The sequence below is a fragment of the Chionomys nivalis genome, chromosome 4 (assembly GCF_950005125.1).
Source record: "Chionomys nivalis chromosome 4, mChiNiv1.1, whole genome shotgun sequence".
NCBI classification, from domain to species: Eukaryota; Metazoa; Chordata; class Mammalia; order Rodentia; family Cricetidae; genus Chionomys; species Chionomys nivalis.
This window is the reverse complement of record NC_080089.1, coordinates 43179823-43207336: the sequence shown is the minus strand read 5'-3', so window position 1 is coordinate 43207336 and position 27514 is coordinate 43179823. Positions and strand designations below refer to the sequence as shown.

The following is a 27514-nucleotide window of genomic DNA, read 5'->3' as shown; positions in this document are numbered from 1 at the left end:
CAGGGGAATCTGAGTTTGAGGCCAGCCTGGTCTACAAAATAAGTTCCAGGACAAAATAAGTAAAGAATCAAGAAACAAAAAGTAAGCTCTAGAGTTGGGGAGGTAACTCAATGTTAGAACACTAGACTATCAGCCTCTAGATTTGATACAGGAGCCTGGGTGTGTATGTGTGTGTGTGTGTAATGGAAGATTTCCTTAGGCATAGTAGTTCAGATGTGTAATTCCAGCATTTGTAAGACAGAGATGGTTAGAAATTAAGAGAACATACTCCAGAGCACCTGAATTTGGTTTCTAGCATCCATGTGGGATGGCTCATATCACCTGTAACCAGCCCCTTTGTGTTCATCAGGCATCTGCTCAGGTATATACATAGTCACACATACACAAATAATTTTTAACTGGGGGTAGAAGGGTGTCTCAGTGGTTAAGAGTGCTGAGTACTTTCTTCCAGACAACCTTAATTTGGATAACTGTACCGAGGCTGGGTGGCTTACAATAATCTAACTTCAGCTCCAGGGGATCTAGTGCCCTCTTCTGGCTTCCACAAGTACCTGCATGAGCACATTCACACCTACGTATATATGCACATAAATGATTTTTAAAAATCTGGTCTTTACTCAATATGTTAAGACAAAATTTAAATAAAAAACAAAAACTTCTCTTTAACAGACGTGAGACATGGGGACAATTAAGTCCCACCTGCCTTGTCTGTGTATCACCCCTGTAATTACCACTGATTAACAGATCTAAACAGATTACTTGGGGGAAGTTTCAAACCCACTCCAAAGTTCCAAGAATAATCAAGACTTCTCAACAAATGTTAACACTGTGAAGTTTACCTAATTCCTCTGCATAAATATACATAAACATGCCCATTTCCAAGACATGAAAGCTAGTTGCTGGCATAATTAAACTTCAATTTGGGACTACACTGCTGTAAAAACAGGGATAGTCTCCTAAACAACCATAACACCATAATCACACTCAACACATACACACAAGTCACGAGTGTATCAGAAATGTAAGCATGTTGCCAGGCAGTGGTAGCGTGCACCTTTGATACCAGCGCTTGGGCCGGGCTGTGGTGGCGCACGCCTTTAATCCCAGCACTTGGCAGGCAGAGGCAGGTGGATCTCTGTGAGTTTGAGGCTGGCCTGGTCTATGAGAGCTAGTTCCAGGACAGGCTCCAAAGCTTTGGAGAAACCCTGTCTCAGGGTGGGAAAAAACAGTACTAAATAAACAGTATTTGGGAGTTAGAAGCAGGTAGAGCTCTATGTTCGAGGCCAGCTTGGTCTACTGGGCAAGATCTGTAGATGGCCAGAGTTACACAAGAAATCCTGTCCTGAAAATTAAAAAAAAAAAAAAAAATTAAAAAAAGGAAAAAAGGGTGAGGGGGAGAGGAAGCAATACAATCTATAGAAAAGAATATTTTATTGAAACAGTTTCTCAATTAACAATGGAACAAAGTACAATTCGATTCAAACCTGTCCAACCAGCCTGAACTACTAATGAAAGAACTCAAACATACAGGAAGGGGACTGTGTAGGACCTTTAGGTCCCTCTGCCAATGTGGCAAAAAAAAAAAAAGGGGGGGGGGTTGTTAGGGCAGGGGAGAAAAGACAAAATGACTGACATGACACACCAGGTTTGCTTTGCCCCAGGGTGGAGAAGTCCTAGCTCCTGCTACAGGTGCAATACTGGAGGACAGGCACTCTAGACATGGGCATAGGGGTAAGGGGCGTTCCCTCCTAGCAAAGTACGCTGGGAAGCTGAGTCCCTACCCCTCTTCTTTACCCACAAAGCCTGCCTGAGAGTGAGGTGGCATTTTTACATTCATACCATGGTCACTCTGTCCCTCAGTCTCGGGAAAGGGGCTCACAGTAGATAGCACGTCTTTTGGTCAGCCCAGGAGGAAGAGGGAAAGAACATGAGAGAAAGGGTAGGTGTCACAGGAACTGGGGATAAGGATTGCAAGTGCCTGCAGGATACTTACATCCTTGCCAACCGCGCTACATACTTCCTGGGCCCAACCACCCAGAGTAGGGGTGACAGGGCTTTTACATTCTCCCCTTCCCCGGGCAGCGGATTTCCCTTACTTGCTCCGTTTGCTCTGGCCACCAGGGGTCGCAGGAACCAGAGAGTATAGTACAGTCCCGATGACTAAAGGTTTCGGGCTAGAAGACGATAGCCCAATCTATACTGGGAAGGCAATGACAGAAAGAGCCAAGGAGGAAGGGCAAGGGAGAGAGAAGACACAGGAAAGAAAAGAGGCACTCGGAAACCAGAGGTGGTGACTGAGGCTCTGCAGACACTGGCCCAGTCAGGACACTGATTTTGTGGAACAGGAGAGGATGAAAGGATGCTCAGAGAAGACTGGGCATTCTTTAGTGTCCCAACACATCCTTCCCACTACCAGGTCTCCAACAACTACAGGGCAGCCATTATCTAGCTCACTTACCCACAGGCAAATAATTAAGACATAATAGTGATTTTTCCCAAACACAGGGCCAGAGAGTAGGAGACCAGAGGGTGGAGCTGGGGACAGAGCTAGATCCGGTTTCAGTCATGGAGCTATTCCAGAAGGACTGCTAAGCAGCCACCTCCTGTCCCAGCTGAGAGAAGGAACTGGAGCCCCTAACAGCAGGAGCAAACCCGGCCCCAACCCTGATGTTTAATAAATAGAGGTGGTAGGAGAAGGAGCTGGAGGCAAGTGGGGAGACAGGAGGTGGGGTTATAGTTCGTCATTCTTCAAAGGCTGCTTCTGTCCTGCTGTCTGCTCTTTCTGTTCAGATTCTGTTGGGTGGTGGGGAAAGACAGGGGAGAGAGGATGGGGGCATAAGACTCAACAGCCAGTTCTTCTTTTTTCCCTCCAACCCTAACAAGCTGCCCAATACCCTGTGCTTCATTCTTACCTGCTCCAGGACCTCCTAATTCCAGAGGCTCAGAGTCTGCTGGCTCCGCAGCTGCAATGTAGAAGAAAAACATCAGTCACTGAAGAAGTGAGATGCTAATACAGAGGATACAAACCCAGATGGTAAATATTATAACACTTGTGAGACACATTTAGGGCCTCTGCCTACTTTTTTAAAAAATTTTATTTACTATTTATGGGTGTTTTGCCTACATGTATGCCTGTGTATTTCATATGTGCCTCGGAGGCCAGAAGAGGGTCTGGGTCCTCTAGAACTAGAGCTACAGACAGCTGTGAGCCCTCACGGAAGTGCTAGAAATACAAACTGGATCCTCTGGAAGAGCAGCCAGAACTCTTAAGCACTGAGCCATCTCTCCAGTCTCTCCCTCCTACATTGTTTTATTTTAAAAATCAGACATATTCATTTTATGTGTGAGTAGTTTGCCTGCAAATATGTATGTCTGTGCACCACACCTATGTTTGATGTCTGCAAAAGACAGGAGAGAACTGGAGCCCCTAGAACTGGAGTTACAGATGACTATGAACCATCATGTGGGTGCTGGGAAATGAAGCTGGGTCCTCTGCAAGAGCAACAAGTGTTCTTAACAGCTAAACCATCTCTCAGCAGCTTTGGCTACCATGAAACTCACTATGTAGGCCAGGCTGGCCTCAAACTCAGATTCTGCCTGCCTCTGCCTGTCCTGTGCTGGGGACCATGCCATGGCCAGCAAATCTTTACTTAAAAAAAAAAAAAAAAAAAAAAAGTTTTGCCCATGCATATGGAGGCCCAAGGGTGATGCAGCGTTTCTTCCTCACTGCTTCCTCCCTTACCTACTGAAGCAAGGTCTCTGACCTGAACCAAAGCTAGCAATCCATCTAGATTAGCTAACCAGCCTACTCTAGACAACTGCCTTCTCAATATTCTGGGTAAGTGGGCAATATGCCTGCCTGGCATTTACATAGGAGCTGAGGATTTGAACTCTGATCCTCACGTTGTTTAATTAAACACTTTACCTACTGAGCATCTCCCCAGCATGTCTGTGCCCTTTTTTCTTCCAAAGAAAAAACACAATACTTTTAAAACTAGAGGTCACCCACAGTTCATGGGCTGAGCAGAACCAGACCATGCCTGCCAGTTTGCCTGACTTAAGAAATGTCACATTCCAAACCAGTTTTCCCAACTCACCAGTCTCTTCTTTGTCAGGTTCTAAAATGGGTTTTGCTTCTTCAGTTTGACCTAGAGGGAAACCAAGAGTTAGCAGCAGCCCTAGGAGAGACGGGTGGCTTTTCTCTGCCCACAGTACTGAGCCAGCACCCTCTCCCCTCACCTGCAGGTGGAATGACCTTCTCCCCCTGGTCACCAGCACTAGCATTGAGGGGAGGTTCTGTCCGTGTGCCATTCTTGTCCTTGGGCCGTGGCCGGGGTTTGGTAAACTTGGCCTTATTGAGCAGATACTGCACCTCACGGTCCAGGGCCATCATCTTGGCCTCAATGTCTTTTGAAAGCAGCACAGGTTTCTCTGTGGCAGGAAGCTTGGCCTGCTCGGCCAGAGTTGCATTCTTCCAGGCCTGTGGGTGAGGCCAGGGAAGACTCAGAACTAGCCAGAGATTTGGCAGGTGTCACTTTCACCAAGTTAAGGCAACTCCTGCTGACTGCAAACCACCCTGCCATCCTCAGTGTCCCAGCTAAAGTGTCCAGTCACATTTTCAGAGTGATTACCCAGGTGTCATTGATGACTTTCTCTAAGGTTGTCATCTCCACCTCAGTGAAGATCTGGTCCATCTCTGGGAGAAGTCGGGCACCCCTAGAAGCCAAAGAGAAGACGGATCAGCCCAGTGCAAAGGGCCTGGGCCAGAGGAAGGGAGTTGACAGAGAGGGAACCACACAAGGAAGGGAGGCAGGAGCACTCACTTGAGGAAGATGCTAGAGTGGTTCAGGAGATTGTCCAGAGCAGCGAGCCGCTCTGGCCATTTCCTGCGCTCTTCCACCCGAAAAAACAACCCTTGGCACAGCTTTCTCAGCTCAGTCAGCTTCTCCTTCAACATCTAATGGACATGAGGAAAAGAAGAAGGAGAGTTGAAGTAGTAGCAGGAGCACCCTGGACCCAGGCCTGCATCTTGCTTGCTTCATGGCCTGACACCCCAGTTCTTCTCACTCTGGTCCTAGGAGGGGAGGCCAGCACTCCCATCTGCCTACCACATCCTAGAGGGCCCCTCACCACAGTGGTGGCTCCAAACCCCTCATCCTCCAGCCAGGTAGAAGCAGCGCTGAGTTTCCCAGAGATCTCCTCCCGCTGCTCCTCAGTGGACACTTCCTGGTACTCAGGTTGGTAGAGCTTGTCCTAGTAAAGAACACAAATCCATATATGGAGTGAGCTTTGGGGCAAGGATCAGAACCACATGCCCCCAAGTGCAAGTTCCGGGAGCAGGTGTGCTTGCTGCCCCCGCCTGCTAACCTGGGTCTCAAAGATAAAAGCTTCCAAGCTGTTGGCGGCTTTCTCCCTTTCCTGCTTTGCTAGGTCTCGGAGGGTCAAGTCCTCAAGTCTGTGGGATGAACAAGACAGGGATAAGGTGGGCTTGGAACTTGGCGCCCCGCCCTTCCAGGATCACCTTTCCACATCCTGCCCATCTTCCACACATTCGCAGCACTTACTTCTGCACTGAACGGGCCAGCTCATCCTCTGGCAAGTCTGGCAGGTCCAAGACAGCCAGCTCCACACCTATCTCCTCCACCATTTTCTGCTTCCGGGCAGGTTTCTGCTTTTTTTCTTCCTCAGGAGCTGGAGGGACACCCTCAGGCCCTGACTGTCCTTTCTCTTCAGGCTTCTAAGTAGAAAGAGTAGTGATGTCAGGTAAAAATTGGCTGCTCCTCCTCCATGGGGCATAAACCAAGCAGCTGCCATTCACTCATCAGCCCCTGGATGGCAGTCTGCCCTGCGGGAGCTCACCTGGGCCTCAGACTTGCCACTACTTCCTTTGTCATCAGGCTTTTCTCCCTCAGCGGTCGCAGCACCCTTGGGCTCAGGGGGTGGAGGCTGAGAGGTGTCTTCCGCAGGGGCTTCGGTTTCCTCCTTAAGCTCCGTCTGCTCTCCAGGTTCTTCCTTGCTTCCCTCAGCAGGGCTCTCCTCTTCCTCCTGGGAGATAATTACAGAAACCCCAGAGGTTATATATACTACTAACTCAGCCTATGGCCATATTTAGCCTTGACCATATCAGCTCCTTTGCTTGGCGACAAGCAGATGGTACCTGTGTGTAAACAGTCAGGGGTTGTTTGAATTTGCAGAAATATAGGTTAACAAAGGGAGGGTAGGCAAGAATGAGAATTAAGCCTTGGGATCTGGTAATAGCTTTAAGTCTATGGAAGCAGGAGTAGATCAACCTGCCACAGGCTGAGAAAAGACAAGATGGAGACCAGTGAGGTCCTCTCAAGTCCAGGAAACTGGAAAACCACCAGATTCTGCTTCTGTCTACATTAATCCAACCAACCCCCTCTCTATTCCCCATGCTTCTCTACCCTTACCTGTACAGCATCAGTACCATTCTCTTTGGCATCTGATGAGGTACCACCTCCAAACAGGCTGGAAATGGTGTTGCCAAGTTCTAGGAGGAAGGAAGTCCAGAGGTTTATGAGAAAAATCAAGCAGTGAACCCACTTCCCATCAACAACAATGCCATTACTCCCCTAAGCACACATGTATGTTTACTTTTGCTTGCTCACGCACACTTGCATGCACAGACAGGAGCCCATTTGCATCTTACTGGTAAGAGTAGATTCTTCCTCTGGGTTGTCCTCCACCAACGTCTCAAATACAGACTCCACCTATTTTGAAATAGGTTCAAAATAAAGAACTGCATATCAACCCACACTGTCTCGCAAGCACATTGCTTATGCACACACTAGGAATACAAAATGACTTGCAGCTGTGGCGGACTGCTGTCCCACCTTCTAGGACTCCTGGATAGCCACAACCCCTGTGAGTGCCGGCACTCTCGGGACAGGCTCACTGCTCTCCTTATAGCCGTCCATGTCTCTACTAGAACACAGTCTCCCAGTGTGCCAAAAGATATTAACTCAAAGTTACTCTTTAGAAATGGGCTCATCTGGGGGGCTGAGGAACTGGCTCAGCAGCTAACAACATGGCTGATTTTCCAGAGAACCCAGGTTTACTCCCAGCACTGGCATGGTGGCTCTCACTCCAGTTCCAGAGGATCTGACACCTTCTTCTGGTCTCTTTGGGTACCAGGCACACACATGATGCAGACAAGTGCATGGAAAATACCCATACATATTTTATTTTTTTTTTTCTGGGCTGGCAAAATGGCTTAGCAGGTAAAGGGTGCTTACTCTTATCAAAGGTAAAAGGAAGAAAACCAACTCATTTCCTCTGGCCTCTATGTATGCTGTAGTCTGCTTCCACCCCACACTCAATCATATATACATATACTCAAAAAATTTATCTCTCTGAGTTCGAGGCCAGCCTGGGCTACAAGAGCTAGTTCCAGGACAGACTCTAAAGCTACAGAGAAACCCTGTCTCAAACAAAAAAAAAAAAAGGGGGGGGGTGGACAGATAGCTCAACAGTTAAGACCACTAGCACAGATGTACATGTACGCAAAACACATGATTATTTAAAAAAAAAAATCTGTGCTGGGCAGTGGCAGCACACGCCTTTAATCCTAGCACTCAGGAGGCAGAGGCAGGTGTATCTCTGTGAGTTTGGGCTACAAAGCAAAATCCAGGACAGGCTCCAAAACTATTTGGAGAAACCCTGTCTCAAAAAACAAAACAAAGCAAAAAAAAGTTCTGTATGTCCCTCTTATCAAGTTAAAATGACCACCAACACGTGCTGACCACAAAGAGCCCCACTGTTTCACTGTGTTTAAAGCCAAAAACTCATTAGATCTGCTCCCAAAATGTTTTGTGCTTATTCATCCTATGGAACCCTCTCTGGGAGGGCTGGGAGGGCCAGGGTTCACCATCCCTACCCTGATAAGGGTTCTCTTTTGCTCTCACCCTGTCTAAACTGAGCACCCCACTCTCATCCAGGTTAAAGTGGGCCTTGATGCCTTTGGACTCATAGTCGGGATATTTCTTGAAGCTCTCTCCCACACCTTTTAGCTTCACTGTGGTCAGATTCTGAGAGCCAAATACCCTGGTTGGGAAGGAAAAGAAGAGTTTGAGGAGACCCACCTGCCCAACCCCAAACACATGCTCTGCTGGCAGATGTCAGGGGCCCTACACAGGACACTCAGAAGGATGGACCCTCTCTCCAAGGCAGGCTGTTCACAACCTGACGCTAATCCACCTTCAGCCCTCTAAGCCCGCACTCTCCTCCCGTCCTTAGGTCAGTCATCCAATAGGCACACCTCCCACACTCCCTGTGCCATCCTGCCCCCGCCCCTCACCGAAGATCCTCAGGCCCCAGGAAGCCCAGGTCACCGTAGTTGATGTGAAAGTTGAAATCGTGGCTGTAGCGGTTAAAGGTGATGACTTTGCGCTGAGGGTAGGGCCCCATCCGGGAGAAGAGCACACGTTTATTGTGCTTCAGGCTTCGAACCCCAGGCTCCTCCTCCACCTCCCTTGTGAACTCCACCTACACAACAGGCAAAGAGAAGGTACAGTGGAGAGCCAGGGAAGATTCTGTGGGTAGGAGTGAGGGCATGAGATCTCTCTTGGTATTAAAAAAAGGGGCAGATTGAGGTGAACAGAGATCTCACTTGGAGAAGCAATGGGAGTAGGCCCCGTGGCCAAGCTTACCAGGATGGGGTAGATGACAGCATCACGCACAACGAACGGCTTCACCTTGAAGGCTTTGCTGAGTGCCGCTGCCTGGTACACAGCCCCCATGGCGGCTGCTTCATCTGCATTAATATTCTTTCCTAGTTCCTCCCTAGGAGACACAAGCTTCAGCATTATCCGCCCGGGAGGGGCTCTCCCCAGCCTACAGCTAGGCAGAACTAGACTCCATGCCTAGCTCCCACACAGTACTCACTTGCCCACAGCCTTCAGCAGCACCTCTTGAACTTTGGGAACACGAGTGGCCCCACCCACCAGGATCACTTGCTCAATTTCATCCTGCAGAAGGGAAAGGCGAGATGCAGGAGTGAATGCCCGGCTCGGAACTGGCCTTTCCCTCTGACACCCTGCGGGTCCCTCACACGCTCAGCAGGCACTCACCAGGCTCATGCCGGCGCTCTGGAGGGCCTGCTGCACGGGCCCAGGCACTCTCTCAAACAGGTCTGCACACAGCTCCTCGAACTCCACTCGAGTCACTTTCGCCTTGAAGTCCACATCGTCCATCAGGCCCTCAATCTGCGGAAGAAGAACTTGTTGAGAGGTTCTGACCAGATCCTGCCTCTGGGCAAAAGATGACAAACTTCAGGAAGAAAGACCCAACACCCTCGTGGCGAAGAGCCCCAGGCCTGCCCTCCACTAAGCTCCCACGCGGGCACCTGTGCCATGTGGTCTGCATTGGCACTCAAGACGGTTTTAAGACGATTGGCTTCCCGAAGCAGTTTGGCCATGGCACGTGGATTTTCCCGAACATCCTTGGCTTTCTGGCCCTTGCGTTGCTCATTGAAGAGCCTAGCCAGGTGTTCTCGCAGCCGAAGCTCCATCTCTAAGCCACCCAGAGTGCGATCAAACCTGTTCAAGAAAGGGAGCAGGTAAAGTGTAAGAACGTAGAGGGGGGGCTGGAGAGGTGGCTCAGCGGTTAAGAGCACTGCCTGTTCTTCCAAAGGTCTTCAGTTCAAATCCCAGCAACCACATGGTGGCTCATAACCATCTGTAATGAGGTCTGGTGCCCTCTTCTGGCCTGCAGACAGAATATTGTATACATAATAAATTTTTTTTTTTTTTTAAAAAAAAGAACATAGAAGGTCCTCCCACTGGCACAAGAGACAATAGCACTGAGCCTGCAGGCTCTCAGCAGCACAAATAGCAGCTCATCTGCTATTCAGTCAGGGTGCTGAGTATCAACTATTTGAATGTAGGTGGGAAAAGGAGCAGGAGAGGGGTCTGATGTCAAGGAGTTTATAATCAAAATACGAATAACCTCCCAAATGTGAAAACATACACACGTTTTAAAAAAGAAGCACCCTAGCCAAGCAGTGGTGGCATACACCTTTAATCCCAGCACTTGGGTGACAGAGGTAGGAGAATCTCTGAGTTCAAAGCCAGCCTGGTCTACAGGATAATGAGGCTACACTGAGAAACCCTGTCTTGAAAAACCAAAAACCAAAACAAAACAAAAAAACCACCCATAGCAGGGCGGTGGTGGCGCACGCCTTTAATCCCAGCACTCGCGGAGGCAGAGGTGGGCAGATCTCTGTGAGTTCGAGGCCAGCCTGGTCTACAAGAGCTAGTTCCAGGACAGGCTCCAAAGCTACAGAGAAAACCTATCTCGAAAAACCAAAAACAGAAAAAAGAAAGAAGAAAAAAAAAGTACCCAGCATTAGGAAAGCAGAGGTAGATTTCTGTGAGTTTGAGGCTATTTTGCTCTATGTACAGACTTCCCAGGATAGCCAGGACTAAATAGTGAAACCTTGTCTCAAAATGAATGAAGAAAGGCAGATGAAGCTAGTGGAACACACAGGAAGTCTGCACTACTCAGAGCAGTCAGGGGAACCTTCCTTGATGCAGTACACTGGAACTGAAACCTCAAGAAGAGCTGGAGTTGATTAGGTAGAGAAGAGAGTGAAAAGACTGGCCGGCAGTGGTGGCACACGCCTTTAATCCTAGAACACTAGAGACAGAGGCAGGCGATCTCTGAGAGTTCCTGGTCTACAAAAGGAGTTCCAAGACAGTCAACAACTGTTACACAGAGAAACCCTGTCTTGAAAAACCAAAAATAAAAGTTAAAAACAATAATAATCAGAAGAGTGAAGAACATTCTATACAGAATAGTTTTGCTAAAGATCCCAAGGCAGGAAATAGGGGGGAACGTAAGAATAAAAGGAGCAAAATAAAATAATAATAATAGGAGCCAGGCATCATGACTCATTGTCTTTAAGCGAAGCACTTGAGAGACGGAGGCAGAGGCAGGCAGAGCTCTGTGAGTTCAGGGCCAGCCTGGTTTGCATAGAGAATTCCAAACAGCTAGAGCCATGTAGTGAGAGCACCTCCAAAAGAGTAAAAGAGCTCAGGTACAGTTGCAGGAGGCAGGGCTCAAAGAGGCAGAGAGAGCACTGAAGAAATGGATTACTATCATATCATATCAGTATTTCATTTATTCTTCTCTTCTGTGGATGGAGACCAGGGCCCATGAGACTAGCTGAACAGCGAGGAGCTGAAAAAGGGGGTTCTAGGAGAGAGAGGCTTTGTGTTTTTCATACATGGTTTCATAAATTCTAGGTTGGCGCCAGGCGGTGGTGGCGCACGCCTTTAATCCCAGCACTTGGGAGGCAGAGGCAGGCAGATCTCTGTGAGTTCGAGACCAGCCTGGTCTACAAGAGCTAGTTCCAGGACAGGCTCCAAAACCACAGAGAAACCCTGTCTCGAAAAAAACCAAAAACCAAAACCAAAACCAAAAACAAACAAAAAAAAAAATTCTAGGTTGGCCTAGGACACCATAAATAGCTAAAGGTGATTTTCAGTTTCTGAACCTCCTGCCTCCACCTCCCGGAGACAGGATTATACCGCCAAGCCTTCTTTAGGAATGGTTTATTATTATTATTATTATTATTTTGATTTTTAAATTCTGTAGGTCAAGAGACAGACGCAGGACTATCAGAAGTTTTTGACAAACCTGTACAACACAGTAAATTCCAGGAATATACAGTTTGGTAGCAGAATGCCTATGTAGCACATGTGAGACCCTAAGTTCAACCTCAGTAAGAAGAAAGACAGATGATGACAGTGATACAGGTAACCTCAATATGTCAAGAAAGCCGAGAAGCAGGTTGCACCTGACACTCAACCTCGTATGCACTCTCATGGGTTTCCTTAGGACACATTCAACAGGAAGCTCCCTGCTTTTCAAACTCCCTAAAGTGTCCCTTCTCTCTCCTGCTTCCACTTCCTCTTTGGGAGCAGCCTCCCACAGCAGCGGATTTTATATCCAGGAAGTGTGTTCCTTCGGGGAGCAGAAGAAAAGCACCTGAGATCCAGGCAGAAAACAAACCCTAAAGTCTTAGTAACTTACCCCACACCCCGGATCTGCAGCTGTGGTTGCATCCCAGCCTCCTTAGTCTTCACTGTTTGGTAGGTGACAATGGTGCACACGGTGCTGCCTGAGCCCATGTCATAGAACATGACATTCTGTGGAGACACCAAGAGCACTGTCACGGGAACTTTATCAAACGCAGGCTGCCTGTCCCCCTGCCTACCTGAAAACAAAGAACTATCGCCTTTTACCATAAAGTCAACTCCAATGGGGACTCAAAGGAGGCGACTGCCACACTTTGCCAAGGGAAGGCCATGCAAACGAGATGCAAAGCAGGTCAAGGACCCTCTATGCTCAGCTGAGCATCCTGTGTACCCAGTGCTCAGGAGGCCTCCTTGGCTCACCTGTGCAGTGGAATTGATATCTTTCCGGCGGAAGACACCATAGCTGAGGGCAGTGGCAGTGTTGTCATTGATGAGCTGCAGCACTTTGAGACCAGCCATTCGAGCAGCCTGCAGCACGGCTCGGCGCTCAGCCTGGTTGAAAAAGGCTGGCACGGTGATCACCGCATCCTTAATGGGTTGTTCTACAGAGGACAAAGATCAGGATCTTAGCAACTCCAAACCTCAGACCAGAGTTTCCAGACTTAGTGCAACGGACTCTGAGGCAGGGAATTCTCTCTGGCTGGGGCTGATCTTGTACATGAGGGTGTTTACTGGCCTCCTTGCCCTCTACATACTAGATGCCCTTAGCTCATCTCCCCATTGTGACAGCCAAATGTATCTTCACGCAAGAGGCTAACTTTCTTTTTTTTTTTTTTTTTTTGCTTTTTTTTCGAGACAGGGTTTCTCTGTGGTTTTGGAGCCTGTCCTGGAACTAGCTCTTGTAGACCAGGCTGGTCTCGAACTCACAGAGATCCACCTGCCTCTGCCTCCCAAGTGCGGGACACTGTTCTTGATTCACTTTTCCTTGGCAGTGACAACTCTAAAGGTTTCCATTTCGCCTTTCCAACCATAAGAGAACCGAAGGGATAGTTTGTGGAAGAGACAAATGACCTAGACCCCTTCAAGCTAAGTTATGACGCAGAGATATAGAGTTACTGTATCCCTGAGGGAGAACTGTAAAGAAGACATCTTGCTGGCCTTGTCAGCTGAAAGCAAATTGCTTCTGGTGGTCCTTATGAACGGGTACCAAGAAAAAGGCATTTTCTAGATTAACAGCTGTATACCATGTACCACGAGATGTGTTAACCTGCTCAAAGAAGAACACCACATCTGGTACAGCAGCTGTAATTGGGGTCACTGTCTGGTTGGGTTTTCCATAGTCCACTGTCATTTTCCCATGATCCATCTGTCTTCTGCACTGGCCAGGTAGGAGAGTTAAAGGGAGGCTCCACCCCTGTGTTTTTCTTTTTTCTTTTTCTTTTTTTTTGGTTTTTCGAGACAGGGTTTCTCTGTGGCTTTGGAGCCTGTCCTGGAACTAGCTCTTGTAGACCAGGCTGGTCTCAAACTCACAGAGATCCGCCTGCTTCTGCCTCCCAAGTGCTGGGATTAAAGGTGTGTGCCACCACCGCCCGGCAAGAGGCTAACTTTCAGTAAGAGATAAAAGTGTCCCTGTTTGACAGTCAGTGCAGATTTTGGGGACCTCGCTGCCACTGACCCCACCTTGATACTCACCTGCAAAATCTTCAGCCAAGGACCGGGAGTAGTTGAGAACCATGCCCAGCACCTCCTCAGGGGAGAACTGCAGCTCCCTGGAGAGAGGAGTTGAGCAAGACCACTAGTCATGAACACATGCCAGTAAGGAGCCCAAGAGGGCTACTGAGCCCACCTTCCCCCACTAGACACTCACGGACTGATCTGGAAGCGCACAGTCTGCCTCTGTGGGTCAATGTTTAGCTCGTGTTCTGGGAAACGGTCCCGATAAAGGGCCACATGAGGGTTATCTGCCTGCTTTCCTAAGAGGTGCTGAAAATAACGGAGCGTAGCCTTTGGGTTCTTGATGGCCTGAAAGAAGACCCAGCAGGTTCTTAGGCCCAATCCCAGCTTAGCCTGCCTCTTACATCATAGAAATAGACAAGAGACCAGCCTCCAGAAGAGCCAATCTGGCTGTGGGGCTGCTACTCACCATGCCTGCTGCACTGTCACCTAAAAACCTTTCATTTTCTTTCAAGGTCACAGTCACTGGAGTTTTCCTCCGAGATTCCCTAAAAAAAAAAAAAAGCGTCATTAGCCTAGCTTCCTGCAGCACGGTATGAACCTAGGAGCCTCAAGGTGTCACAGTGGGCTCAGCCACCCACGTCTGTTTTGGACACTACAAATTACACACGCACCCTAGACACAGATCTGTCCTTACTTGTTCAATACAATCTCCATGGGCACTCCAGGCTTGACAATGGCCACCTTCATGGATTCACTGCCCAGGTCCACAGACATCACAGCCAATGTGTCTGAAGGGAAAATAGAAAAGTACACTTATCTGTTTAGCTCTCTGCTTCCCACACCTTCCTGGGTTAAATCAAATAAAGCAGTCTATGATCTAGACAGAAAGATGGCAAAGACAAAGAAAAGAGCCTAGCTCCGGCAACCCTACGCACTCGAGTGGGCACCTCAGGCCCTCTTCTTACTACTTATTTACACTTCTTTTGATCCCTTTGCAAGGTACATACCGCTCAGTGCCAACAGGTCCGCCAAGAGGACAGCCACCAAGGCCCAGCAGGGTAGCCTCCTTGGCCTCTGCCTTCTTACTGTGGCTGCCATCGTGAACCTTGCAGAGAAGGAAAAACACCTGTAACTGGATGCCGAGTGAAGAAGGAAAACCACATCCCAGAACAGACAAGCTCTAAGATTCCTATCTGTGGCACTTGAGGCTAAAGGCAGAGCAGCGTGGACTCCTCCCCTCCCCTTCCGAGGAGTTTCAGTCATTCTACACATGCTCCCGGGTGTCCCACATTTGGGCCTAGGCAAAAGGGCCCCGATGCTTAGCTCCACGACATCATTAGACAGACAAATAGGAAGGAGACTTGACCTTCTTTCCGTCCATGCAAAGGCAAGGAACTGGCGCACCACAGCACTGTGCGCGCTGTCACACACCTGGAACTGGGCCAGGGACCCTCGAAACCTGCTCAACTACCTCACACCTGGAGCTCCCCTGGTGGTGGGGAAAGCCAGGCTGAACCTGCACAGGAACTGGAAGGTGATGACGTTGGGGATGGCTGGCATGGAAGGGAAAGTCCCCTCCTCAGCATCCCTTGAGTACTGCCTGGCCCACCCTCCTTGCCCATCCCACTCCTGGGCCCCGCTGCCCACGCAGACGCAGTACGGACTAAGGTTACCGGCCGCGAGTGTTCACCTAAACCTCACCTGACGAAGGTGGAAGATCCCACTCCCGGAAATGGATTCGGCCCACCCCGAGCGCGAGGGGCCAGCCCAGTGACGGAACTGCAGGGCCGAAGGCACCGGTATCCGTGCGGCCCTCACTCCCGCTACCGGCCCACCCCCGAAGCTAGCACGCTGCCTCCCCTAGGAGCCGCGGCCCGGTTGCTGCTCCATCCTCACCCCCGCTCCCTCTGGCCTTCAGCTCCTGTGTCCCTCGCTCCAGGATCAACGCGGCGCGGACGTATCCACACGGCCAACAGCACGACCCTAACCCCAGGCCCTTCACAACTCCCCTCCGTTTGCAAACTGTTACAGTAGCCACCAACCTCTCCGCGGCGTCTCGCGCACCAGCCGGCCCCGGACGCGGCGCACGCTCATTGGCGCCTCCGCAGACCGGCCCTGCGCCGCACACCTGGCCCCACCCCTGCGGCCCGGCGCGCATCTCCATTGGTCCACGTGGGAGGCCCGCCCCTTCCTTGGCCCCGCCCCCGAGGCGGCGGCGGGGCCTCAGTACCAGTTGGAACAAAACCGCCGGCGCCGGCCGCTGATTGGACCACGTCACGGGTCGCGGCCGGGTCGCTCCTCGAGGGCCGTGTGCCAGCCCCAGTGCTAGACTCTTCGTTGGGGCGGCCCGCGGAACTTTGCTTGCGAGTCGGTGCTGGCGGAGAGTTCGGGCCTCTTGGAGTCACCTGGGGCGTCCGCGCGAAGAACTGGAACTGCGCTGAACTCGCTGCGGTGATGCGGAAGAGGCGCGTGCGTTGGGGGCTCTAAACTGCCCTGGGCTTTGGCTAGACACCAGGGGACCGCTGCTTTACTCCAACCTTCCTGTTTCATTGAGGAAACCTAAGCCACAAAAATGATGTTCGCTGATGGGCCGGAGATAAATCGTGTTTGTGACAGAACTTGGCTTTAACTCTGAACCCCATTAGTAGAAGAGGCGATATTCCACACTAAAACAGGGGTTTAGTTGACTACATCATCCATCTGGGTATTTCTGTTCTGTTAAGTCTTGTATTTTCCTTTCGGTTTAACTAGTGGGGTCGTAGAATTAAAGTTCTAATGTACCCATCTCCCCAGCTATTTTCACTTCTCATTGCCCTTTCTAGTTATGGTCCCATGAAAATGAGGTCCTTCGGAGAGTGCACTAACTTTACAGCATCAACCCAAAAAACCAGTATTCCGGAGTAATTAGAAATACAGGGGCTGGAGAGATGGCTCAGCAGTTAAGAGCACTGACTGCTCTTCAGAGGTCCTGGGTTCAATTCCTAGCATCCACACAGCAGCTAACAACTGACTCCAAGAATTGATACACACAGACATACATGCGGGCAAAACACCAATCACATAAAAGTAAATTTTAAAAAACAAATAGAAATACGACTGGACGATGGTGGCACAGGTCTTTAATCCTAGCACTCGGGAAGCAGAGATCAATCTCTGTGAGTTAAAGGCCAGCCTGGTTGGTCTTACAAAGTGAGTTCCAGGACAGTCAGAGCTATTAAACAGAGAAACCCTATCTCGAAAAAACAAAAATAAAGAAATTAGAAATACAGAGATCTTTGCTTAAAGGTTGGCTCTCCTCGCTAAATTAGTACCGGTGTCTGTGCAGGTCTTTTTCATGCTGTGACTCTTTGGTTGGTTTTCCTTCGGTTCTAGAAATAGAACCCTGGTGCCAGTTCTGTCATTGCCCGACTCGGCAAAACCTGAGCCTTGTCTGTTCCTCTACAGTTTCATGATGCTGAGAGTCTGGTTTCTGTGTTAGGGAAACCCTTGGTATTGCTATGGGTCAGTCTATTTCTTTTTAGGAATGGTTTGAGGCTGGGAAAGTAGCTCAGTGCTACAGCTCTTGCCTGGCACACTTGAAGCTCTGGATTCCTTCAACAGCACCATTCAATAAATAAATAAAGGGTATTCAGGTGATATAAAAAATAGAAACAAAGAGACCTTAGACCTTTGCTTGAAGTTTTAACAGTGTAGTCACACTAAACAGAGATGCAATCTTGGAAAGTTTTCTAGATAAAAGTAAATCCCTTGACATCAACCACAACCTCCCACTCTCATCAGTAGTATAAGTAACGGGATTTCACTGTGTAGCTTTGGCTGTCCTAGAACTGGATCTGTAGACCAGCTGGTCTCAAATTCGGAGATCCACCTGCTCTGCTCCCTCCTGAATGCTGGGATTAAAAGCATGAGCCACCACTGCCTGGCACTATTTTTCAACTCAGAGACTTTTCCATGTTGGTGGGATTCACCTCATTGTTACTACTGTACAACATTGCATAATGTGGGGGTTGTTTGCCATAGTGATGGATATGAGTAGTCACTTCTACCACATACATGGGATGTGTGCACAGAGACTGGCCACAAAGGATGTCTGGAGTCCTGCTTTACCAATTTCTGCCTCATTTTTTAAGACCAGGTTTCTCATGAAACATGGAGCTAGGCTAGTGCCCAAGCCCCAGGGGACTGTCCTGTCTCCAACCTCAACAGTACTTGGTTGTAGGTGCATGGGGGCTTTGTTTTGTTTTTAAGTTCTTTTTTATGCATTTTCATCTGAACTCAGATCTTCACACTTGTGTAGGAAGCATGTTTACTCACCGGACATCTCTCTAGTGCACCCCGTTCTTTCTTTTTGCCCTGCACCTTCATGTTCTGTTACTGTTTTTCTTTGGTGTTTCTCTGTGTAGCCCTGGCAGTCCTAGAATTTGCTCTGTAGCCCAGACTACCCTCAAACTCAGAGATCTGCCTGCGTTCTCTGTGCTGGATTAAATGTCTGTCATCACACCTTATTTTGTTTTTTTTTTTTTAATATTTATTTATTATGTATACAATATTCTGTCTGTATGCCTGAAGGCCAGAAGAGGGCGCCAGACCTCTTTGCAGATGGTTGTGAGCCACCATGTGGTTGGTGGGAATTGAACTCAGGACCTTTGGAAGAGCAGGCAATGCTCTTAACCACTGAGCCATCTCTCCAGCCCCCCATATTTTGTTTTTTAAACCAGGTCCCTACTACATAATGCTAGTCCGTAATGGACAGGCCCTCACTATGTAGAAGTTTTGCTACTGACCATGAATTTGAGGCAACCTATTTGCCTAAAATTCTGCCTCTTGAGTGCTGAGATTATGAGTATGTGCTTCTAATTTTCTATTTTTGCCTTGTTTCTATTTTTGGGGGGGCAAGAAGGCTCAAGACAGGGTTTCTCTGTGAAACAGTCCTGTCTGTCCCAGAACTCCCTGTGTAGACCAGGCTGGCTTCAAACTCAGAGATCTGCCTGCCTCTGCCTCCAGAGTACTGAGATTAAAGGCCTGTGCCACCACCACCACCTAGTTTGTTTTTGAGACTGGGTCTCATGTAGGTTGGCCTTGAATTCAGTCCTCCTGGCTCTACCCAATTGCATAGTTGCATGGAAAAATATTTTGTTTCTCAATAATAACTCCACTTTGGTCAAAGAGGCAGCAGACTAATTCTAATTGTTTTGGACAAAGACTTTGCATTTAACACTTACTGAGCCTGAGATGGGCAGTGTTCTAAGTGCTCTCCAGAAATAGTTATAACTTAGCATTGCCCACAGAAGTTTCAATCAACTATGTCCAATGGTTCCTTGTACTTTTTAACCTACCAGTTGTTGCTGACCTGGAGGCTGTTTCCTGTTCCGAGGACTGGTGCCCCAGAATACCCTCGATGGAAACAGTCTATTGCTATCACAGTCCTCAGCCTCCATCTCTGTCCCCTTGGGAGGGGTAGCAGGTGTGAGTGCTCTAGGGAGCCACCTGTTTTGTTCTTTAGCCAGAAAAGAACAGAATTTCACAAGACCAAGTGTAGAACGATGGAAAATTTTCAAGTAAAAACACCTGATCTGGATTGACCTTGGCTGATGAACTCACTGTTCCAATCCAGAACTTGTTAATATAGCCCTTCTCTGGCACTACGCAGAAATCCGAAGAACATCACTGTCATGCAAGGGTAGGGCCGAAACTGACAAGATTACAGCGGACACAAATGGAAGGTAGCAGCCTGTACAGACCAGGACTCCCGAGAGTTAGCAGAATGAGGTGGGATCTAGAGTTTAAGACCTAACTAGGCTGCCTAGCCAGAAAGACACCCAGCCAAAGCATCCGTGTTTGATTTATACAAAATTTAAAGACAAATGGCTATGGAAGGGAGGCTATGGAAGGGAGGCTGTGCTTTCCCTTAAGGAAAGATAAGTGTTCCAAAGAAGTCAGTAGGCAGGCTTCTAGAGAGCTGGCAACTCACATTCCTGATTGCAAAAGGTATGTTCTATTTGTGCAATTTCAGTGTGTGCTAGCACCAGGTTTCTCTGTGTATGCCTGGCTGTCCTCAAACTCACAGAGATCCACCTGCCTCTGCCTCCTGAGTGCTGGGATTAAAGGCCTGTATCACCAGTGCCCAGCTGAGAGAAGCTATTTTCAACAGAACAGAAACCAGATTTTCATTTTCTTCTTTTAGAAGAGAGAAAAAATTACCCCATAGTTATTGAAGAAAACTGGAACAGCATAAGAAAAAGAATGCAAAAACAAAATCAGGAGGCAGAAGCAGGTGGACCTTGGAGAATTCAAGACAAGCCTGGTCCTCTGGAAGAACAGTCAGTGCTCTTCATGGCTGGACCATCTCTTCAGCCTCTGCTTACACTTACACTTGATTCTTTTTATTTGTTGTAGTTCGGGATAAAGAAATTATGTATCCAATGATAGCTTCAAGCTAGTTCTCCTTAGCCTCCTTGTTACTGCCCTAACTGGCAGGGGAACCTGGGAGAGCAGAGCCTAAAAATGAGGCAGATTGAAGTCTCATGCCATAGCCAACTTTATTCAGAGCACCAGGTAGTTTATTTTCTGAGGGTTAAGCAGTGTCATATAAGCACACCTGAATTCAATCTGCAAACAGTTACAAGAGCAAGGCACATTCATGTAGGTTTAGGTTGTTTACAGTCACAAGGACAACCCCAGCTTGGAAACATCTTTGTTTGCAAAAGTGGGAATGTGTAAATCCCCAGCAAACCCACTCCTATTTCCTACACCTGGGAAGGATAACGAGATGCCATGAGAGTCTGCCGAGGGGTCTCACGAATTAGGTATAGGATAGGATAAACACGATACAGAACCAGTTAGATGCCACGTCTGATCAGCTGCCTTGTCCAGTCGTCTGTCCAGGGGTGAAGAGCACCAACAGCAAGACGCCTCTCCACTCCGACCAACCAAGAAAGTGTAAGAGTGTGCAAACCTGTCCTTCAGGTTTTAAGTTGTTCCGTAGGCAGACAAAACCACACCTTAGGGCTTGCTGCCCTCCCCACAAAAGTCATTGGCTGGATCAAAATCCCACAACACTTCCCCTTTATTTCTAATTAAGAAGGTTATTTTTAAATCACATGAAACTATTTACAATAAGGCATATCAAGTATTGTGCAGAAGAAGTGATAATAGCATAAAAAAATGAAACAACAACCAACAAGAAGAACATCAAGCAAGAAACACTAAAAAATGGCAAATTACAGAGATTACTCCAATAGCTGTCCTATCCTGGAAAGTCTGTGTTGTGCTGAATATGCTCTAGCTAAGATGAGAGGTCTGTAACAGTAACTACCTAATCTTCAAACCCATCACAAACCCAAGGAGGAAAATATTACCTGAGTAAGCAGGAAGTGTAAGCAAACAACTTCCGAAGATACAAGAAATGAAACAGCTAACTGCCTGGACAATCACCCAGTGTTTCTCTGTAGCATTGGGGCCTCCAACTTTAGCTTTAGGCCTACAATATCTAACAGATCATTTTCAGAATCAGGAACATATGAAAGACTGTCCTACCCTGTCTTGGCAAGGTTCAGCAGTCACTTTCCCTTGTATCCTGCTTGTCCAGATTGGACAGTGTGCTTACTGTCAGCAGGCAAGGCAAGGGCAGTTCTTTGCCCAATAGGCCAGTTTTGCAAGGAGAAAACAAGCTCCATGTGGAGTGTCTTCTATGCCCATCATTCTCTCGGGAGTAGATCTGTGCTGCCAGGAGCAGTTGTGTCTCACATCAACAGAATTCTCAGTTATTAAAACATTTAAATGCTCTATTCTGTAGGTCTTTGAAGTGTTTGAAGATTACCTATCTACACAGAATACAACTTTGTGTGTCTGGAGAACCTAACCAACAAATTATAATTATGACAAACCTGGGAGACTATTAACCTGTAATTCTTAATAACCTACATAGCTTAAAGACTAAAACTTCACATTATAAAGTAATCTGTACACAGATGTACAGTAAGGACAAGGACCTCATGACAATATACAAAAATATCTTAATCAGAGGTAGAAACGTTTAGTGCAATATGACAAAAATATCCTTATTTGCATCAATATATAAAATATCTTTAACAAAAGTAGAAACATATACAACATGACAAAAATAATTTTACTTTTGTATCAATATACAAAAATATTGTAATCAGAAGTAGGAACATGTACAGTATTATAAATATTAATTTTGTAACAATATACAAATTATCTTAAACATGAATGGGGAAATAATTTTACATTTGTTTTTTTTTTTTTTTTTTTTGGTTTTTCGAGACAGGGTTTCTCTGTGGTTTTGGAGCCTGTCCTGGAACTAGCTCTGTAGACCAGGCTGGTCTCGAACTCACAGAGATCCACCTGCCTCTGCCTCCCAAGTGCTGGGATTAAAGGCGTGCACCACCACCGCCCGGCATAATTTTACATTTGTAACCAACCCTAACAGATGACTATTATACATAACCCCAAGTAAAACCAAGCACCCATCCATCCCACCTATTGGGAGAGGGAGAATTGCTTCCTGCTGTCTAGAGGGCAAATGTATCTCTTTTGGATCCTGTAAAAAAAAACTAAGGTAATAGTTAAGTCTAGGATTTAACTCAGGACTAGATGTAACATTTATAGCCAGTCTCTGATTAATGATTAAGGCTTATCTGAAGTTCTTAAGTTCTGTTTAGGGTACTGTAAGAAGTTGGAGCATCTATGCTCAACGATGGTGGTGCATGCTTTTAATTCCAGCACTGGAGAATGCAGGAAGATCTCTGTGAGTTCAAGGTCAGCCTGGGCTACAGAGAGAAACCCTGTCTCAAAAAAACAAAAGGTCAAGTTTAGTCCTGGTGAAAAAGTAAAAGTATCTATGGGCCTGGTACTCTGGGGGTATTCCCTAACCTTAGGGAAAACAGCAGATCTATGTAAGTCTGAGACCAGCCTGGTCTACAGAATGAGTTCCACGACAAGCTCCAAAGCTACACAGAAACCCAGTCTCGAAAAGTCAAAAATCTAACCAAAACAAAACAAACAAAAAAAGGCATCATGATGAACCAGGTAGAGTTGCTGTTGGGCCCCATCTTCCTTCTGGAGACTTCAGAGATCGCTGTTAGGAAAATCATTCACTGTGGAAAATTTAAGCATTATTAATATCAAAACGTTTAAATTTTAAGATAGCACTGTATCTAAAGAAAGGTTCTAAAGAATCAAAAATAAGTATGGTGAGAAACAGAATTTTGGGGACATAAGTGTCCTGACAACAACAGTCCCTACATTTTTGGTTTTCTTCTGTCCCATACCAGGTGGCTCTTCTGCTGAGACAGAACCTCTGATTTTTTTTTTTTTTTTTTTTTTTTTTTTTTGGTTTTTCGAGACAGGGTTTCTCTGTGGCTTTGGAGCCTGTCCTGGAACTAGCTCTGTAGACCAGGCTGGTCTCGAACTCACAGAGATCCACCTGCCTCTGCCTCCCGAGTGCTGGGATTAAAGGCGTGCGCCACCACCGCCCGGCTCTGATTTTTCTTTTAACAACAGGCTTGGATTTAGAGGAGGAAAGAGCCACAATCCAACGCTAAAACTAAAGCCAGCTTTAGTTTTGAAGTGAGTCGGGACTACATAAAGACCACCTGATAACATGACTGTAGAGACCAGCAAACCAAATATTTTGAAAGGTATGTGAATTTTTACCCTACTGATAGTAGATTATACCATTAGACCAGATCATTCCTTTTCTTGGTAATTTTTTTTTTTTTGGATAGTTCTCCCTTTTTTAGATGCTTATTTGTCCAAAGGTTTTTAAATTCCTCAACATGGACGTTTTTATTTTCCTGGAAAGATAAAAACAGAACCCTGCCCTGAATGTAATTGGGTGAATTTTTCTTCTCAACAGGTCGAATCACCACATCAGTTATGAATTATCACTTCTCATAATCAATCAAACCAAACCTTTATTAATTTTGATGGTATTTGTAGCTTTTTTTCACCTGTGGAAACAAAAGCAAAACACCTTCCCCAATGTAACAAATAATGTTTCCATTCTGAGGTCAACACATCTTGAACCCTGCTGTATGGCATAAGGACAAGGTGTGATGTGAAATGTAGCTTGACTATCCACATCAGCATGCCGGCCCTCACCAAGTATCTGATCTTGGGAAGCCTCAAAACCTCTAATCTTATCTTGTTCAAGGGCCTTAGCTTCTTTTCCAGTGTTAGAGCTTTCACACTGTAATTAATGACCATATTTTAATACTGCTGAGACTAATTGCTTCCAGTTATTTGGGGTGATCCTATTCCTAGAAGATCAAGTATTTAAAAACTGTCTCACATATGCTCCATGTCTACATAAGAATCCATTGCTTCCTTAATATCTCTTAAATCTCTATGTTTAGATTTCCACTGGCAGTCTGCATATCCTTTGTGGTAATTGTGATTTGCTGGTCTTCCCCTGCTCCCCTTTTTGAGACAGGGTTTCTCCGTGTAGCCTTGGCTATCCTCAAACTCAAATTCACCTGCCTCTGCCTCCCAAGTGCTGGGATTAAAGCCCCGTGTGCCACCACCACCCGGCTTGCTGGCCTTTTATAAACATTAATAGGAAGAATAATTGGATGAGACAAGAACCTTGGGTAGCTCATCTCTAATCATATGATATAATAAAGGTAAGGTTGACTTTCCTCTGACTCCTTTCATCTGTCTGAACATTCTTTTTATCAGTCTTAGTAAGTTCTTCTGAGGCTTGGAGTCTATTAGTAGTTGCTTCCCATAATGTTTGAACCTCTTGAATAGTTTTCATGCTTCCAAAGACTTCATTAAATCAGTTAGATTCTTGTTTTTGTTTTTTTGTTTTTTTTTTTTAAGTTTTTCGAGACAGGGTTTCTCTGTAGCTTGGGAGCCTGTCCTGGAACTAGCTCTTGTAGACCAGGCTGGACTCGAACTCACAGAGATCCACCTGCCTCTGCCTCCCAAGTGCTGGGATTAAAGGCGTGCGCCACCACCAAATTTTTTTTTTATAAGAAAAAAAAACTTGCTTATTTATTATGTATACAGTATTCTGTCTGCATGTATGCCTGCAAGACAGAAGAGGGCGCCAGATCTCATTACAGATGGTGAGCCACCATGTTGTTGCTGGGAATTGAACTCAGGACAGCAGTCACTGCTCTTACCCGCTGAGCCATCTCTCCAGCCTTAGATTCTTGTTTTGATCATTCATCTACGTGTCTAAAGTTTTTAACTTCTCTCTAGGCTGCCTTGTCTTCCTGAGTGACTATCTGTACAGCATGCAAATGACTTTCTAAATTCCTAATTCTTTCTAGTAATTTGTCATAAGCTTTTTCAATTGCCTGTACTTTATCAATTTCTCATTGACATATTCCAAAGTCTGTACTATCTTAGTCAGATTCTAATTTTTAGCACTGTTATCAAACCACTTTTTAAAGGATAAGATATGAATTACCGGATTAATAACAATTATATCTAGAAATGTATTCATCCCAGCTAGGTGGCATCTCTCTCCTAGCACTGCATCCATAGCAGAAATGAGGTCTCTAATTGCGTGAATGGTGATGTTACAAGCTATTGGCACGAAAATTTTACTTAATTATTTAAAGTTATCAAATAATTTACCTCTGTTAAAATCTTCGTAAGATTGTTGTAGGTGTGATAATCTTAATTGACCAGCAGACACGATATTTTATGATGTAATAACCATGTTTGGTCAGCAGATGTCACAGTTGTGGCGCCAAAAAAAGGCCCTGAAACTCTGCCCTCTTTATGTGGTCCCAAGTTTGACTGCCCTGTATTTCAGAGCAGAATTTAAACTACACAAACAATTTTGATGAGAAAGAGAGCCTCAGGTTGAGCGCCGGGTGGGCCCGTAGGCACACGTAGGGGGTGCCAGGAGGCAGCACGGACTAGGGCTGCCTGGAACTGCCACGAAGGCAGATGCCCGCAGGTGCAGCGGCTGGCAGAGACCAGGGGCTGTGTGCTGCCGGCGGGATGGGGCGGGGCGGGAGACCGGAGGCAGCTCGGAAGCTGTGGACAGTGGCGCCACAAGCCGCCACGAAGCTACGCGGGCTGGGAACTCCAGGCTGAGGCTAATGCCATCGCCGAATGGCTCTGGAGTGTTGTGGGGCGAGGTAGGGAGGAGTCCGGCTGGGAGCGCTAGCTTCCTTCTGACCCCGAGCTCTCGTGTACGCGAGCCGGACTTTTCCCCGGCTTTTCCAACCCTAGCCTGAGGCCCGAGGCCTGGGCCTCCTGAGTGGGGCGAGTCGGCGACCGGCTCCGCACATGCGGAACCGCGCGTGCCCGGTAAAGAGTTGGCAATCCGGGCAAGCTGGCAGGGACGGGGAGGACGGACGGGTGCGCGGGAGTTCCGCAGCCAAAGGGCTGGCGCTCGGGAGGCCACGGGACGGACGTCCGTGCATCGGGCGCCTGAGGCTGTGGGCGCCGGCCCGGCGGCAGCCTGCTGAAGTGGCACCAGATGATGAAGGGAGCCAAAGGATTACTTTACCGTTTATATCAAGCAAAATCCGTGCTCAGCAACCACAAAAAACAAGGAATGCGAAAGGAGTCATCAGCAGCTCGGTAGCTGCACCCACTTGCCGTTCTTGGACCAAAAGCGCCCGCGCAGCCCTCCGCTCCGCCTTCCCAGTCAAAATTCCGCCCTTTGGACCAATCTCCTCCTTTTCATTGGCTAGCGGACCCGCGACGATTTCCGGTAACAAAGAACGACCCACGTGTTGGAGTAACTGAGGTTACAAGACTATTCATGGACGTTTTCTGACATTCCCAAATGCTAAAATTATATATGCCAATTGCCATCACCCCTTCCCCCAATCAGACAGTATTTCCCTGTGTAAAATTGCAACCTTCTTGTATTTTTTTTTTTTTTTTTTGGTTTTTCGAGACAGGGTTTCTCTGTGGCTTTGGAGCCTGTCCTGGAACTAGCTCTGTAGACCAGGCTAGTCTCGAACTCACAGAGATCCGCCTGCCTCTGCCTCCCGAGTGCTGGGATTAAAGGCGTGCGCCACCATCGCCCGGCAACCTTCTTGTATTTTGCTTTGCGGACCAGGATGATCTGCCTCTGCCTCCTGAATTAAAGGTGGGTGCCATCACTGCCCCAGCTTCACTTTTTTTGTTTAATGGGAGAAAAAAAGGTTTATTCCGTTTCTTTTACGTGTGTGAGAATTTACCTGCATGCCTGTGTATCATGTATGTACGGTATCCAAGGACGACATAAGAAGAGACATAAGAGGTCTGACTTGGCGGTGGTGGCGCACACCTTTAATCCCAGCACTCAGGATGCAGAAGCAGGCGGATTTCCGTGAGTTCGAGTCCAGCCTGGTCTACAGCGCGAGTAACAGTCATACTCCATAGCTACTGAGAAATCCTGTCTTGAAAGACAAAAAAAAAAAAAAAAAAAAAAAAAAAAAAAACCCAGGAAGAGGTCGGATCCAGATCCCATGGAACTGGAATTGCAGTTATGAATGGCTCTGAGTCTTCTTCAAGAGCAATAAATGTTCAAATGTTCTTAACTGCTAGTCAGCTCTCCAGCTCTTCTAAAGTCTTTTAAGGAAGTTCTAGCTCAGCCTGATCTTAGTTGAGGTTTTATTTCTTCAGCCCGTCCTGAAACTCACTCTGTAGACCAGGCTGACCTTGAACCCGCAGAGATCCGCTTGCCTGTTTCTCCCCAGTGCAAGGATTAAAGGCGTGCACCACCACTGCCAGGCTTGAGGTTGTTTGTGAATTCTGTTTCTTCCTGTCTCCACCTCCCAACTGCTAAGATTGTAGATGGGTATGTGCCACTATTCTGGCTTTTTTTTCCCTCTTCGGTGTTTGGCTTAGTTTCTTTT

At 47.2% G+C, this 27514-nt stretch overlaps 1 protein-coding gene across 4 annotated transcripts; it reads right to left on the bottom strand.

The window, feature by feature from the left end:
- Positions 1–1414: 1414 nt before the first annotated feature.
- Positions 1415–15790, bottom strand: Hyou1 (hypoxia up-regulated 1). 4 transcript variants are annotated; one of them, XM_057767753.1, is made up of 26 exons: positions 15719–15790; positions 14684–14781; positions 14371–14464; positions 14143–14221; positions 13867–14021; positions 13692–13768; positions 12420–12601; positions 12055–12170; positions 9365–9557; positions 9090–9224; positions 8905–8987; positions 8670–8802; positions 8318–8505; positions 7926–8064; positions 6671–6731; positions 6432–6511; positions 5860–6045; positions 5565–5737; positions 5368–5455; positions 5131–5253; positions 4824–4957; positions 4632–4716; positions 4240–4480; positions 4098–4148; positions 2913–2963; positions 1415–2793 (listed from the first exon to the last, which is right to left on the bottom strand). In XM_057767753.1, the coding sequence occupies exons 2-26, from the start codon at positions 14772–14774 to the stop codon at positions 2732–2734; spliced, it is 3000 nt and encodes a 999-aa protein (XP_057623736.1). In that variant the 5' UTR covers positions 14775–14781; positions 15719–15790; the 3' UTR covers positions 1415–2731. The 4 variants fall into 4 exon arrangements, with proteins under 4 accessions (XP_057623736.1, XP_057623735.1, XP_057623738.1 ...); XM_057767752.1 differs by lacking the exon at positions 15719–15790 and adding an exon at positions 15378–15712; XM_057767755.1 differs by lacking the exon at positions 15719–15790 and adding an exon at positions 15378–15712 and having other exon boundaries at positions 5565–5734.
- Between the last annotated feature and the right edge of the window lie 11724 nt (positions 15791–27514).